A 15,368-nucleotide genomic window follows, 5' to 3' on the forward strand; every position below is an offset into this window, starting at 1 on the left:
TGGTTTCACAGAAGAGAGTGACGTGGTCAGTTTTTATGTTGGATGGATAACTGGCAAAACTACCGAGAATGAATTTCACGGATAATGACTCTGAGGCAGGGAGGCCTGAACCAGGCTGGGTTACCAGGGAGGTAGACAACACCTTCGGGAGGTGTCTGGGAGGTGAAACCCATAAGATTGAATGATAGGCTGGAGGGAGAGTAAGGGAAGGGCACTGAGATCCCTGGCTTCAGGAAGTGGGTACGTGGGGTGCTCACTCAGGCCTTGCCCAAAGCAGCGTCTGTTCTGCCTCAGGCTGGCCTCAGCTGCCCTGTGTGTTCCCTTTGTTAACACTACATAAATCAAGCCTTTATTTCTTACCTACATTCTTGAAGTAGCCTTTTAATCTTTTCCAATCCATTCTACACATCGCTGCCAAAGTAATCTTCCAGGGACAGTTGAACAAGAATCTTCAGTGGTTTCCCACTGTATACTGAATAACCTCCACATTCTATAGTCTGACTACCCATATTTGTTGTTGAGGGGCATGGGGAGAGGGGGCAGGTATGGAGACAAGCTCCTTGTTCTTAAAGAGTTAATTTTCCAGAGACAGTGAGACATGTGACATGCAGTTAAATGTCACATGGCCTCTGGAAGGGGAAGGAAGGCAGTCTCCTATAGGTGACCCAAGGCAACCCATTGTTTTTCCAGTTGTATCCTCCATTCTCCCCCGCATCTGCTCTTTCCACACTGGTCTCCTTGCTGCCTGAAAATGACTCCCCTCTCTCACCTCTGTATCTTTCCTGTCTCTATCACCTCTGCCTAGCATATATTCCCCCACGTTTCTACCTGTTGAAGTTCTACCCATCTGTCAACATTAAGCCCCAGTGCAAGGGCTCTGTGGAGTACCCTACCCAGAGAGGACCCTCCAAAAGCATTTTACCTTTCTAAGGGCACTTGGTACATTTTACTGTGCACAGAACTCACCATGTCTCATATTTTATTACTTCCACTAGACTGAGAGCAGAGATGCAAAACCAGAAGCCTTAGGTGTCAGTCCAGCCCACAGATATGTTTTGATATTTTGAACTCTTTTTTAAAATCAAAATTAATGTATTGAAAATTATAACCTATATCAAACATACAGAAAAGTATAGAAGATAATGTTATGTATACTCGAGACCTAGCGCCAAAAATGAACAGATTGCCTTCAACCCCTCACCGCCCATTTTTAAGAAATAAGCTATTACACATAAAATTTGAGCACTAACCCACACTGGTCCCATTCCCAGAACTGGTCTTCACACTGTTTTTAAAATTTAGAATAAGTTGACAATATTTAGAAATCAAAAGATTTCACATAAAAAATGAGGAACCTTTGCTTTCCTTGAAGAGTCAGAAGATCTGGTGACTTGGGGTATATTCCCACTTGAGTAATGGGAAGGGGGGCTCTGTGACTGCTGCCCCCCCGAGACAAAGTATGTGCTCCCTGCACACCACATTCCTCACCACTCCCTGAGGCCTCTTAGCTCTTGCCTGCCTCATTTACACATGGTACCTGGCTCCTGCAGGCATGTGAGTTTGCCATCTTTATGTAAGATCTTTGAAGTCAAAAGCTTTTTATTACTGGAACTGAACCACAACTTGCTGGATGACCTTGAGCAAGTTATTGACCTCTCTGTCTCCATTTCCTCATATATCAGGCTAGGATAATAAGCCTACCTACTTTTGGATGTTGACTGAGTATTATTATATATACATATGGGACTTCCCAGGTGGCACTAGTGGTAAAGAACCTGCCTGCCAATGCAGGAGATGCAAGAGATGCAGGTTTGATCCCTGAGTTGGAAAGATTCACTGGAGGAGGGAATGGCAAGCCACCTCAGTATTTTGCCTAGAGAATCCTATGGACAGAGAAGCCTGGTGTGCTATGGTTCCTAGGTCCATAAAGAGTCCAACATGACTGGAGCGACTTAGCAGGCACAGGTGGTGCTAGTGGTGCAGGACTTGCCTGCCAGTGCAGGAGACATAAGAGATGAGGGTTCGATCCTTGGGTTGGGAAGATCCCCTGGAGGAGGAAGTGGCAACCCGCTCCAGTATTCTTGCCTGGGAAATCCCACAGACAGAGGACCCTGGCGGGCTACAGTTCATGGGTCTGCAAAAAGTCAGGACTGAACAACTGAGCACACACACACTCATATAAAGTGTGTTAGAACCATACTTCATTCATAATTTTGCTGGTTGAGGTTAGCATTCTTTTATCCAAAACCCTCAGGGCTAGATATATTTTGGAATTCAGATTTCTTTTGGATTTTAACAAGGTAATAAGGGTACGTATCATATATTACAGTACACCCCAGCAAGATCCAGGTTAGCACCTTGTCATCAAACACACTGAAATTTCTGCAGAAAAAAACCTGGAGTACACATGAAGTGTGATCCAGACCTAAATTGCTCCATCCATTCTGGGGTGGGCCAGGCTGCCTACAAGCATTTAGGCCTTCAGGGAGAAGGTAGGTCTCAATCCCAGAGCTCCCAGATTTTGACTGTTTGGGGGATATTTGGGATTTCTTAGGAGAAATTGTGAGGTTGGGTTTTGTCATTGTCCTCATCTGTTTGTTAATAAGGTAATTGAGAATATAGTAGTTGTCCTGCAGTTTCCACCACAGCTGTCGGGTCTGCCTTCCTCCAGCCCCTTTAGGTCCTTTGTTGCTTTTCTGCCCCTCCTTCCCCAGGCCAGTCACCCTCCTGCCAGCTCCACCTCGGCCCTCTGAGGCTTGCCTCCTCAAGCTTGGGGGGCAGTCTAAACTACCTAATCTCCCCTGGCAAACCCTTCTCACCTGGCGGACCTGAATCCTCTCTGCCCTCCCTCCTCCTCCTCTCTGCCAGCCCCACCCCGCCTGCCCCCACCACTACTCAGCTTCTTCCCGCTGCCTGGACCCGCTCACTCACTTCCTGCCTAAGTCCCATCTCCCTCCTCCAAGACCTAGCTGCGGTCCCACCTCGTCCTTGAGGCTTTTCCCAGTAACTTCTGTTCAGCTCCGTTCTCCAGACTCAGTATCCAGAGCACTTAAGCTGGTGGCTGAGCACGTAGCTGGCTTTCGTTCACTCATTCGGCCGTACCCCACGCAGTCACCCAGGTGTGTGTCGGGGTGGGCGGGCGGGGAAGGGAGTGGTGCTGCGGGGCGGTTTCCTTCTTCCCTCCGGGTCTCTGCTGCCCCCGTGCGGTGCTTCCCCTGTAGTGCACCTAGGGCTCCTGTGCACGAGCTCGGACCACCCCGCGCGGGTGTCAGGGAGCCCAGTGTCATTAAGGACGCAGCTTCGTTGGTCAAAGCATTCCCAGGTCTTTATGCTTATTCAGTAGAGACCAACAGCCGGGCAGATCCGCTCTCCTCTTTCTTCTCTCACACCAGCTTGCCCTTTGGTGACAATGCCACCGCCCTCCCTGGGAGAACAGCTCTGGCGGGTTTATGTTTGTGGGATTTCACTAGACTAAAAACGGCTGGAGGGAACTTTTGTCTCAGACTCCACCACCCTCCTTTCCTTCCTTCCTTATCGGCATAAACATATGAGGGTTTGCATATCACGAGGCTGGACAGAGGCTGCCTCTTGTGTTTTGTGTACTGGAGGAAGCGGGTGTTCCATCTCTCACTTTGTCTCACCCCTGGGACCATTTACTGATCTCCCAGGGCTAATCCTCTGTCCCTTGTTTTTTTTAATTTTTTTCCCCTTTGGGGTTTTGAAGGTGATGAAACCTGTTCCTCCGGGCCAGAGTGCTTTTCCCCTTTTCCCCTTAAGAGTGAATACTTAAACAATCTCCTTCGCATCAAATTCAACTGAATTCATAATCTGTAAATTCCCTGGGTAAGAGAGAGGCCATGTTGGTGTTGGGTGTGACTCTTGTAGCTGTGGCTCACAAAGACAGGCGACCCCCGGAGTAGAAGAGACAGCCCCACCTCCCCGCCCCCGACCCCTTGCCCCCACCCCCCACCCTCCCCGGGCCACCTCCTCTCCTGCTTCGGGTCGCACGGTCCTTGTTGGTCTGACAGGGTCTCTTTTGACTGCCTGTCCTCCAGTCAGTTAATGAACATGTCATCATTTAAGTCCCCAAACATGTCTCGATTGGCCTCCCTTCCTCGGGGACCCTGAGAAGGATGAGAGGGCTAGTGGTTAGGGAGCGATGGAGGGAAGGGAAAGAGGCTGAGGAGGAGAGAGGGAAGGGGAGAGAGGAGGCAGGGTGAGGGAGAGATGGGGAGGAGGAAGGAGAAGCAGGAGGAGCAGGAGCTAAATCTGGAGGAGCTAAATCTCTACTTTTGCACCGAGTGGGAGAGACATTTTCAGGGACATTCACATCTGTTCCCTTTACTTGCCTAGGAACCCGTCATGTGGCTTCACTGTGATTTGAAAGAACGTTGGATTATTGACTTCTGAGTTACCGGTGGCCAACACACGCATCCATCCACGTGTGTTCTAGGGACCTTCAAGGACACTGGCACTGGCAGTGAGGCTGGCTGCACCTCTGCCTCTCCCTCTCCTCCTGGCTGACGAGGGTAGGAAAACCTCCCAGATTCCATGAGGGGCTCTCCTCAGTCCTCCTCTCCTCAAACACCTGCACAGGACCAGGCAAGAAGGAGGTGACCCAAGAGATCTGGGCTCTCCCAAGAGTCAATACTCCATGTCCAGAGCTCCCGCTGCACCCTGGCAGCTCATTCACCAGCAAGAGACACAATTCAGTGGCAGATAAGGGTTTTCAAGTTTTTCTGGGTTAAATGTCCTGGTCTCTCACTAGTTAGTGTGATTGTGAACATGTTTCCTTATTCATAAAAGGGAATAGCCAGTCATCCCTACCTCGTAGGTTTCTGGTGAGGGTTAAATAAGTGAGTCATTCAGTAGATGCCTAAAACATAGTAAGTCCTCGTCAATCCCATTGTCCACTTCCCCAGCACTCTGCCCAACCCAGTCCCATGCTGCTTCTCTGAATAGGAAAGGCTGATATCTGGAAATGGAGGGGAAAACAAAAGAGACTGTTTTCACATAAACCACGGCTTCCTCCAGATTAGTCATGAAAACGTTGATCATTTTTATTGAGCTACATGAAGGAATATGAACTTTTAAAAGAAATGCTTCCACATTTAACAAAGAAAGTGGGACTAAGAGGCAAAACTCGAAGTTACAAGAAGCCCAAATAACTCAGAATCTGCCACTGAGATTTTGGTGCCAGCAGCTGCAGCAAATCACCTTGTCTGTCCCCTGGAGGCGGGTAGGGAAGAAAGCTCCCACTTGGGCCATTGACAGACACAGTTTCTGGTGGCGGAAGGCAGATAGTAAGGTGAGCATCTTCTAAAAGGGAGGCAGGAGGACCCAGGCTTGTGTCCGTATTACTTTCTGTATGAAGCCTCAAGGGGAGCCCTCGATAGACATCTACTAACTAATGTCCACGTTCCCATCATTGTCACTCCCAGGTCAGTGAATCTTTGTTTTCAGGGTCTCTTTGTGCTGTTTCACCAGGGAGCCAATCCACTCCTTGGTTTTCTGCTTGGCTTCCTCCCAAGTGTAGAGGGGCTCATACCCCAGATCTCGCTGAGCTTTCTTATAGGAGAAGGTGAACACGCTGTTGGAAAGAGTCACTAGGTGGCGGTTGAAGCAAGGGTTATATTTGTAAATTGGACTGAGCAGGAAGCTCACTATTTCCAGCAGGAAGGCAAGCCAGTACTGCAGAGAAATAGGAAGGCTCATCCGGGAATCCAGGCAGAAGCCCCATTCTTTGCTCAAAGTGTAATTGAGGTCATCGTAGCTTTGGTGTGGCGTGTCGTCTGAGATGTAGTAGAACTGTCCTTGGATGTTCGGGACCTTTTTGGGGTCCCTCAGGGCCCTCAAGGCCAGAATGTGGGCCCAGGCCACATTGCCAACATAGACTGGGTTGACTCTTGAGAACTTGCAGTGATTGGTCAGGATGCCGTTGTTATTCAAGGCTCCGTGCATGTAGGCAGAGAGGAATGGGCTCCCCTCCCCGTAGATGTACATGGGCCTCAGGGCACAAGTGTACAAGGTGCCACCATTTTTCAGAGCCCACCCATTAGCTCCCAGCACAGCCTTCTCAGCAAGCTTCTTGCTGTATGGGTATGGAGAGGACCATGCCGATTCATGATGCTCTTCTTCATGGCCGTCTCGGATGATCTCCCTGTAGGAGTTGGGCCCAGCCACTTCTATGGTGCTGGTGTGGATAAAGACCGGTACGCTGGCCTGGACACAGGCCTCCAACAGCAGCTGGGTACCTGCCCGAAGGAAGCACACCGTCAGTGTCAGGACACAGCCCAGGCCCAGCCCTGCCACGGACCGTGTCTGCGCCTCGTCCTGAAGTGCAGTGGCTATTACATGTGAGCAGTGCATTATCTCTGGCTAAGATCCAACCATGCTAAAGCCGTAGGACAAAAGGGAAAATGAAAAGATGAAAGGAGAACAAGACTTGGGTTCTGGACCGCAAGCATTTGGATTTCATGGACTTTGGGGATTTACATGGAACATGCTTGTACTTTTAATGTTGGAAAAGAACGAGTTGCCACTTTATATTTTGCACAGTAACGAGATTTTAAAACGATCATTTGTCATCTCCAGCACCTCATTAAAGGTGGGCTGAAATGAAAAAGTGAAAGTGCTAGTTGCTCAGTCGTGTCTGACTCTGCGACCCCATGGATTGTAGTCTGCCGGGCTCCTCTGTCCATGGAATTCTCCAGGCAAGAATACTGGAGTGGGTGCCATTTTCTTCTCCAGGGGATCTTCCCGACTCAGGGATGAACCTGGGTTTCCTGCATTGCAGGTGGCTTCTTTACTGTCTGAGCCACCAGGGAAGTCCTAAAGACAGCTGTTGTAAACTTAAAAAAATTAGGAGGCCATACTCTTAGAATAGGGACAACTCTGGTCCATAGGAGGACAGTTGAAGGACTCACATCTCTCTCTCTCTCACACACACACACACACACACACAGAGTTGTATGTAAGTAATGTGAACGTGCACGCTAAGCTGTTTCAGTTGTGTCCAACTCTTTGTGATCCTATGGACTGTAGCCCACCAGCCTCCCTATCCAGGGGATACTCCAGGAAAGATGCAAGTAATATATACTCTTAAATATAAATTGAATTGTTGGTATTTTCTTATCTTTTTTTTTTTTTGAAGACCAATAAAAAATTGTCACAAGGACTTTTTGTCACTGAGCAAATGAACGGTGAGGAGAAGCTGGAGATCCGGACTGTGTTTCTGATTTTGCTTCTTGCAAAGGCCACTTCTAATTCTGGCTATGACTCCTTTTACCGAGGAATGAAAAACTGAGGTGGTAAACCTTTTCTCAATACTAGTCTTCTGGAGCCTGGCAATGGCTTTGTATGTTGAGCCTGGTGAAGAACCAGAAAGGAGTGCGCCCTCTGCTGGTAATATCTGTCATGGGAGGATCTTGTAGAATTCCTTAACCTGGGGAGAATTTTAGCTCCTAGAGGTAACCCAGAGTCTTCCCTACAGGAAAGAAATGATTTCCTGGAAAAAACATCACTTTGGAGTGGTATTTAAAAAAAAAACCCTCTTAATATCTTTGTGCAATTTGATTTTCAGGAAAGACAGCCTCGTTAAAAACATTTAAATCTAAAAGCAGAGATATTTCAGAGCTAATGGTAAAGAATCTCCTGCCAATGCAGGAGGCGAAGGAGACACAGATTTGATTCCTGGGTCGGGAGGATCCCCTGGAGAAGGAAATGGCAACCCACTCCAGTATTCTTGCCTAGAGAACCCCATGGACAGAGTAGCCTGGTGGGCTGTGGTCCATGGGGCCAGAGTCGGACACGACGGAGCCACTGAGCATGCACTCACGTGAACTGCACAAGAAGAAATGACCGCAATTGTGAAGCATTTTCTAAACCAGAGAGTGATACAGTGATCCTAGTTTTAGTCGATGGAGGCCTCCAACTCTTCCCAGGGATTTCAAATCCCCAATGCTGGGAGCTGTGGAGAGTAGGAAATTATGGAGTAGGGGAGCTGAAAACTCAAGACCGGTTAGCACTCTCTTGGCAGTGTGGGGGTAACCAGGGGCATGGCTAAGGCAAAACTAGAAAGGGTCTTTTTTGAGACTGTGATTTTAGGCCAGAGACGCAAAAGCAAAGAGTTGCTTTAGAAAAAGAGTCTCTGTGTAGACTAATTCTGGTGGGCAGGGTGTGGAAGGCAGATGCGCTGGGGGTTGGGGTGCTGTGGTCCTAGAGAGACTGGCCTCCAGGGATCAGAGGAGGATACTACACAGCAAGCCAATAAGGGATTTCAGCTAATTCCTTGAGCGAAGTGTCTAGGTTTTAAGTCGATTGGAAAGTCACAGTTCAGAGAGAGCCAGGAAGCATTTAAGGGATAAGGATCTTAAGATGCTATACTTTGGACACCTGGCTAGGAGCTACTCTTCAATAATAGACCTGGTGGGGCTTCCCTGGTGGTCCACTTCTAAAGCAGGAGGCCATGGGTTTGATCCCCGGATAGGGAACTAAGATTCCATATGCCATGTGGCACACCCCCAAAAATGAACAACAACAACAACAAAAAAAGACCTGGTAGTGAGCTGAAGCTGAAGCTCCAGTACTCTCATGACCTGATGCAAAGAGGTGACTCATTGGAAAAGACCCTTATTCTGGAAGGATAGGGGGCAGGAGGAGAAGGGGGTGACAGAGGATGAGATGGTTGGATAGCATCATTGACTCAGTGGACATGAGTTCGAGCAAACTCTGGGAAACAGTGGACAGGGAGACCTGGCATGCTGCAGTCCACAGGGTTGCAAAGAGTCAGACACAACTGAGCAACTGCACAAATGAACTGAAGAGATGGTATTATGGATAATGTAAAACTAGTCTTCTTAAGAAGATACTACAGGAAGACCAGAGCTGGCTAATTCTGTACTGCCAGACCACTGTGAACCAGCTTTGGTAGTTTTCTTGTGAGGAACTCTTCTTGGGGATGAGCAGAAATTCTCTCAACGTTCTCACTACCCTTATAATCCTTCCTTTGCAGGAAGTCTTGCCTGAAGGAAACCAGCCCAGAGCTGTGGCCCATTACTCCTGACCTGGGAGCATCTTATATCACAAAGCTGTTAGTTAGTTCTTGGCTGTCCTGTGACCCCCAGCTTATAACCACACAGAAGGGCTAACGTGATGACCAAGGAAACACTTTTAAGTTCTGGTTCCAATGCAGTGGAGGCAGGAAGTGGTTGGAGAACAAGAGTTTGAGGTTGGAGTTGAGTCAACACTTGATTGGACCAGCAGAAACGTTTTTGTGGCCTTTGGACTTACCGAGGTGTGGGTTTAAATTCTAGCCTGTTCACTCCTCTCCACAGGGCCTTAGACAAGTTATTTAGCCTGTCTCAGCCCCAGTTTCCTCATCTAAAAAACTGAGGATGATGGCTATGAGTCTGTTGATTGGAAGAAAGTATGTGAAAGTGTTAGTCGTTCAGTCGTATCTGACTGTTTGCGACCCCACAGTCTATAGCCCACCAGGCTCCTCTGTCCAAGGAATTCTCCAGGCAAGAATACTGGAGTGGGTTGCCATTTCCTCCTCCAAGGGATCTTCCTGACCCAGGGATCGAACCAGGGTCTCCCAAGTTGTAGGCAGATTATTTACTCTCCAATCCACCAGGAATCTCTGTTGGTGGTGATGAGCAAAAATGCTTGGTGTCCACCCAACAGGTGTTCACCAGGCGCCCCCTCCCTTATCCTGGCCTCCCTTATCACTGGCCCACCTCCCTCCAGCTCCTCCCAGGATCCTGTACCTTTCACATTGACGTTCATGATGGTCTCTCGCGGGACAGCATTCCTGACGTCAATGACAGAGGCAGTGTGGATGACCACTGAGGTGCCCTGGCAGGCCCCCTTCAGGCACTGCTCATCCAGAATGTCTCCTTCCAGCAGGGTCAGCTTGATCTTGCTCTGGAGCTCTGTGTGAACAGGAGGCAGGTCACTGGAAAGCTCTCTGCATCTGAAAGTTTCCTGATAAAGGTGGCATTTTACCTAGGTCTTCAAGGACAGGTAGACTGAGGGGAAGGAGAGATCGGGAGGAGAGGTGAACAGCCCATGGAAGGAGCAAGTCAACAAGGGCATAGCAATCAGAATGTGCAGCATTTCTTGAGAAATAGCAAATATCTCTTTCCATCCCATCTCCTTCCAAAAACATAAAAAAGAGAGTTTGAGCTATGAGGAGTCATGAGTACCTGGAACACGAAATTGTGAAAGAGACTCATGCGGCATGTATAAAATTCATTAAGGAAAGAATTTGCATTTAATTCAAATTAAATGCAATGGGGAATCGGGTATGGATTTGGAATTAAAGGAGAAATGTAAGCAAGAATTGTGGTGTAGGAAGCAAACCCCTGCTGCAGTATTATAAAGCGGATCAAGGTGGGGGGTGGCTAAGAAAAAGCAAGGTGATTGAGGGATTAATCGGGCCATGGCACCACAGTTTACATGACGAGGACTGGAACCAGGGATCCAGCAGAGGGAGTTGAGAAGAGAAGAAGTACAGAAGGTTTGACTTTCAGACCTTACCTTCCAGGTCCTGGTTCTTACTGGAGACGGGCTGAGAGGAAGAGTCAAAGGCAGCCCGAGTTTTTTCCTCTTGAGTGATTAAGAGCATGGTGGTGCTTTTTAACAGGAATTTAGAATGAGCCCCAATGCTGAATTTAACTGCAAGAGCTCTTATTAGATATCATCAAAAGCAGATATCAGTGCTGAAAATGAGCTAGCCACCAAGGGACTAACATTCTGACTATCTTAGCCAAGGGTCACAGAGATGTCATCAGGGTCTCCGGCTCCTCTGAAGCCCAGGGAGGTGGCACAACATCATCACCTCAGATTAGTGTGGTCGCTCAGCTGAGTCCTACTCTGTGCGACCCCACAGACTGTAGCCGGCCAGGCTCCTCTGTCCATGGGATTCTCCAGGCAAGAATACTCGAGTGGGTAGCCTTTCCTTTCTCCAAGGAATCTTCCCAACCCGGTGGTCGAACCCGGGTCTCCTGCATTGCAGCCAGGTTCTTTACTGTCTGAACTACCAGGGAAGGCCCACCTTAGATTAGCCCATGAAATAAATGCCACACAAAGAGCTTGGATAAGTACCCTGAACTTATTTTGTGCTATTTATTTCACACATGACTTTCAGCTTTCTAATTTCCTTCCCCAGCCATCTCATGAGACAGGGATTCCAATTTCCACTTTACAGGCAAGGCCATACAGGCTCAGAGGAATAGTCTTAAGTCACACTTCTAATGAAGGCTCCAGCCTGCCCACCTGCCTTCAAGCCTTGCTTGCTGTCCCATCACCCACTTGCAGGACAGCAGATCAGTTCAGGATCAGTCAATTTAAATGAAATGGGCAATGGAGGCCAGAGAACAGTGAGAGAGAAATCCAGAGTGAAAAGTCTCCTGCATTGCAGGTAGATTTTTTTTTACCACGGAGCCACCAGAGGAGCCAGCCAGACAGCCTGAGTTCAAATCCAGTTTTTCCATTTTCCAGGTGTGGGACCTTGAACAAGTTAATTAACCTCTGCTACATCTGGTCTGTATGTTTGTGTCCCCTCAGATCCATTGTTGAAATCCTAATGTGATGGTGTTAGGAGTTAGGGGCCTTTGGGAGGTTATTAGTTCGTGAAGGTAGAGACCTCATAGATTGAATTTCCTTCTTCGGTTACAACTTGGTAAAACCATCTGCTCTCCTTTAAGCCTGTTTGAGATTAGCTCCGCCCCAGCCCCTTCCACTCCCAAAAGGCCACAGAATGGGACAAAGGCAGAGGAGTTAGCTGGAGAGCAGAATTTTCTGATTGTGTCTCCACCTCTGCCCTGCCTGTCCCTTCCCCTTCCTCTCTTTCAAGGCTGACTTCAGCAGACTGGCTCAAAGGCCAAGCGAGGAAAGACCGCTCACCCATTAGTCTGCAGGGATGCAGAGTGACAAGCAGAGGGCGCTGTAGATGCCTCAGCTGGAACCCCTAGCTCCCTCCTCCTCCAAGCCTCTGTGGGCTTGGCCAGTGTTTTGCATAGACTGAATATGCAGTGTAAGCTTACCTGTTGTGAGCGGGGTTGGAGGGAGCCCTAGAGAGAAGCTACTAGACAGACTAGCAGTTGAGAGCACAGATACTGCAGCCAGACCGTGCATGACTCTTTGCAACCCTATGGACTGTTGCCTCCAGGCTCCTATATCCATGGAATTCTCCAGGCAAGAATACTGGACTGGGTTGCCATGACCTCCTCCAGGGGGCCTCCCCGACCCAGGGATCGAACTGGTGTCTCCTAAGGTGGAACCTTGAACAAATTAGTTAACCTCTGCTATGTCTGCATGTTTCTGTCCCCTCAGAGCCATCGTTGAAATCCTAATTTGATGGTGTTATGAGTTAGGGGCATGTGGGAGGTTATTAGATCATGAAGGGAGAGCACGGATAGGATTAATGTTCTTATAGAAAAGACCCCAGAGAGATCCCTCATGCCTTCCACTGAGAGAGGGCACAGCAAGATGGTGCAGCTATGAACCAGCAAGAGACCTCTGACCAGAACTTGACCCTGCCTGAATTTTGGACTTCTAGACTTCAGATGGCTCAGTGGATAAATAATTCACCTGCAATGCCGGAGACACAGGGAGTGCAGGTTCGATCCCCGGGTTGGAAAGATCCCCTGGAGGAGGAAATGGCAACCCACTCCAGTATTCTTGCCTGGAAAATCCCATGGGACAGAGAAGCCTAGCAGGCTACAGTCCATGGGGTCACAGAGTTGGACATGACTGAGCGACTAAGCGCACACACACACAGACTTCAGAACTGTGACCCATACATTTCAAATTATAAGATACCCAGCCTGCAGTATTTTGTTACAGCAGCCTGAATTGACTGGATTCTTCTATGCCTGTATTCTCATAAAAAAAAAGAAAAAAATAAACTGAAGCTCTGTTACCCATCCCAGAGAGAGGGTTGTGATGAGGAGCGAATGAGTTGACACACGTAAGACGCTGGGCACAGCGCCTGGCACAAAAGGGACCCTGTAAGTATTCTCTATCGTTATCTTGACAGAGGCCCCTGCCCACCCACCACAGCACCTGACTTATTCACCTTGGGAGCTGTTCCGCTAGGTTGAGCATCACTCTCTCTGGGCATAAGTCATCAGCCTGCATATATTGCTGGGATGTAGGGATTACCAAAGGTTGGTGTTAATCATTTGTGAATTTTTTTAAAAAAATCAAAGACACTGTTGAAGCAGAGGGTAGAGGAAACAGACATTTGCAGAGGTCGGGGAGGGGAAAGGAGAAGAGAGTGATGGGCAGGGGCCAGGAGAGTGAGCTGGGGAGGAGGACTTTAAGTGGGGACGGGGGTCCTGGGCAGCCAGGGCCTGTGTGTAGATGGCCAATCCACCGGGGCTGGGGAGGGGAGACAGGGAGTTGGTTTGGGGGCACACAGGCGGGAAATGGGAGAGACTGAAGACTCACTTTGTCAAGAGTTGGCCCTCGGGCCATTGACTGGGGCTCGTCTGAGCTCTGCTCCCCATCGATCCCAGAGACTTTGACAAGTCGCTTTACCTTTGCGGACTTCAATTCCTCATTGTCCAGGCGGGTGTTACCCTCTCCTGCCTTCCTCACAAGGATATTTTGAGGATCCGGGAGCAAAGCAGATTGGAAAATACACTATAAATCAAGCGTTTGCCTTGGCACTATGGGCAGCAATCAGGAAAGAGAGCCATGAGCTGCTTTAGCAGATTCTGTAGTCATGTCCTTGTGATGATGAGGAGAGAGGCAAATAGTACAAAGAGACGCACAGGGAATCCCCTCGAGGTGTGTCTCCATTCAGGCTGCCTCTAGTTCTCTTTCTGGCTTCTTTGTTGCATGCCTGTGCATCCTCTCCTCCCCCCTCTTTCTGGCTCCTTCTCTAATTCCCTCTCTCTCTCATTCACACACACACGCTCATAGAGACACACACACACTCACACACTTCACCCCCTCTTCCTTCTATTTCACCTTCAACAGAGATGCTCAGTGAAGCCACAGAAACATAAGGGCAATCAAGAAGCTCTGGAACTCACTGGTGGCATCTCCAGGTTAACAGCACTGGCTCACTCTTTGCAGACGGTACACAACAAGTAACAAGTTGAAACACTGAAGACTCGTGGACAGGGAGAAAACTGAAACATGATTTTCTAGATGAGAAGAACAGACTCTAAGTGTCTCGTCCACCGCCCACCCTCTCACCCTGGGCTGGGGCCCCTGACCCATCTGGGACTGCACCATGTATTACCCTACCCCGTCTTCTGACACTACTTGTGATTACACCATGGTATTACTCCATCTGTGATCTTCCTTTCTGATAACAGGATTAGCCTTGATTTGGCTACCATTTTCCTTAAGCTGCTAGACAAGAACCCCCTCCCCCACACCCACATAAGTCTTCAAAGGGAGCTACACGCCCATGACTCAGCTTCAGTTCAGTTCCGTCGCTCAGTCATGTCCGACTCTTTGTGACCCCATGAATCGCAGCACGCCAGGCCTCCCTGTCCATCACCAGCTCCCGGAGTTCACTCGCTTACTTACTAGAAAATTCCTCCCGAACTTCTGGTCTGAAGACTTTGTCTAGCACCCGGATTTCCTGCAGATCCTTCTCCTCCACCAACAGGCAGATGATCCTCTGGCCCAGAAAGCCTCCTCCTCCGGTCACGAGGCAGCTCCACCCTGCCATGGCCAAATCTGAGCACTGAGAAACGCTCACCAGGAACCAGAAAGCACTGGGGGGCAGTTTGGGCGAGAGGACGATGCTGGAGAGATCCACAAAGAGTTCAAGTGATTCCGTGCTCATAAAGATACACTGTGTTCCTTCTATTCCATTTTTGCAAAAATCCCTTGTGCCCACCTCCCAGGAGTAGCAGAAAGAAAGTGAAAAAGCTCTAACCGGTCAGATTGTGGCAAGCCAGATGAAAGCACCCAGGTTCTGATCTCCAGATCTCCAAAAGACGGGACTGGAGAGAGCTTTATATGCTGCTGCCTCTGACTCAGCCCACTCAGCCTTGAATTCTTACAGTGTACACATTGCTCACATCTCCTCACTTCCTCTCCAAGCAGTAGTGACCTTTACCTTGTAGCCCTCATTCCTCTAAGGCATAGGAGGAGAGAGCAAGCTTCGAGGCCACAGCGCGATAAAGATTCTTGATTCTACCCTCAACAGGGCTCCTGGCAGTCAGTGTCTGCTGCCTGGGATCCACCGTCTGTGAACTTAAACGGGACGGGGCGAAATCTCCAGCACTGTGAACTGTTGCCTCACGCAGCAAAGACATCTGGAGGGCGTGGGGGTGAGGTGGATCCACGGTAGCCTGTTGTCTCCTCTGTCAGAGTGTTCTTTGAAGTGTTGCTGTTTT

At 49.0% G+C, this 15,368-nt stretch overlaps 1 protein-coding gene across 2 annotated transcripts; it reads right to left on the reverse strand.

Annotated features, from left to right (window-relative positions):
• Positions 1-5,035: 5,035 nt before the first annotated feature.
• On the reverse strand, positions 5,036-15,058 carry LOC102274088 (3 beta-hydroxysteroid dehydrogenase/Delta 5-->4-isomerase). Of its 2 annotated transcripts, XM_005895277.2 has the most exons (4): positions 14,906-15,058; positions 14,551-14,771; positions 9,768-9,932; positions 5,036-6,254 (listed from the first exon to the last, which is right to left on the reverse strand). In XM_005895277.2, the coding sequence occupies exons 2-4, from the start codon at positions 14,693-14,695 to the stop codon at positions 5,443-5,445; spliced, it is 1,122 nt and encodes a 373-aa protein (XP_005895339.1). In that variant the 5' UTR covers positions 14,696-14,771; positions 14,906-15,058; the 3' UTR covers positions 5,036-5,442. The 2 variants fall into 2 exon arrangements, with proteins under 2 accessions (XP_005895339.1, XP_014333568.2); XM_014478082.2 differs by lacking the exon at positions 14,906-15,058 and having other exon boundaries at positions 14,551-14,893.
• Positions 15,059-15,368: the final 310 nt, after the last annotated feature.

This window comes from Bos mutus, chromosome 3 (assembly GCF_027580195.1).
Source record: "Bos mutus isolate GX-2022 chromosome 3, NWIPB_WYAK_1.1, whole genome shotgun sequence".
NCBI lineage: Eukaryota > Metazoa > Chordata > Mammalia > Artiodactyla > Bovidae > Bos > Bos mutus.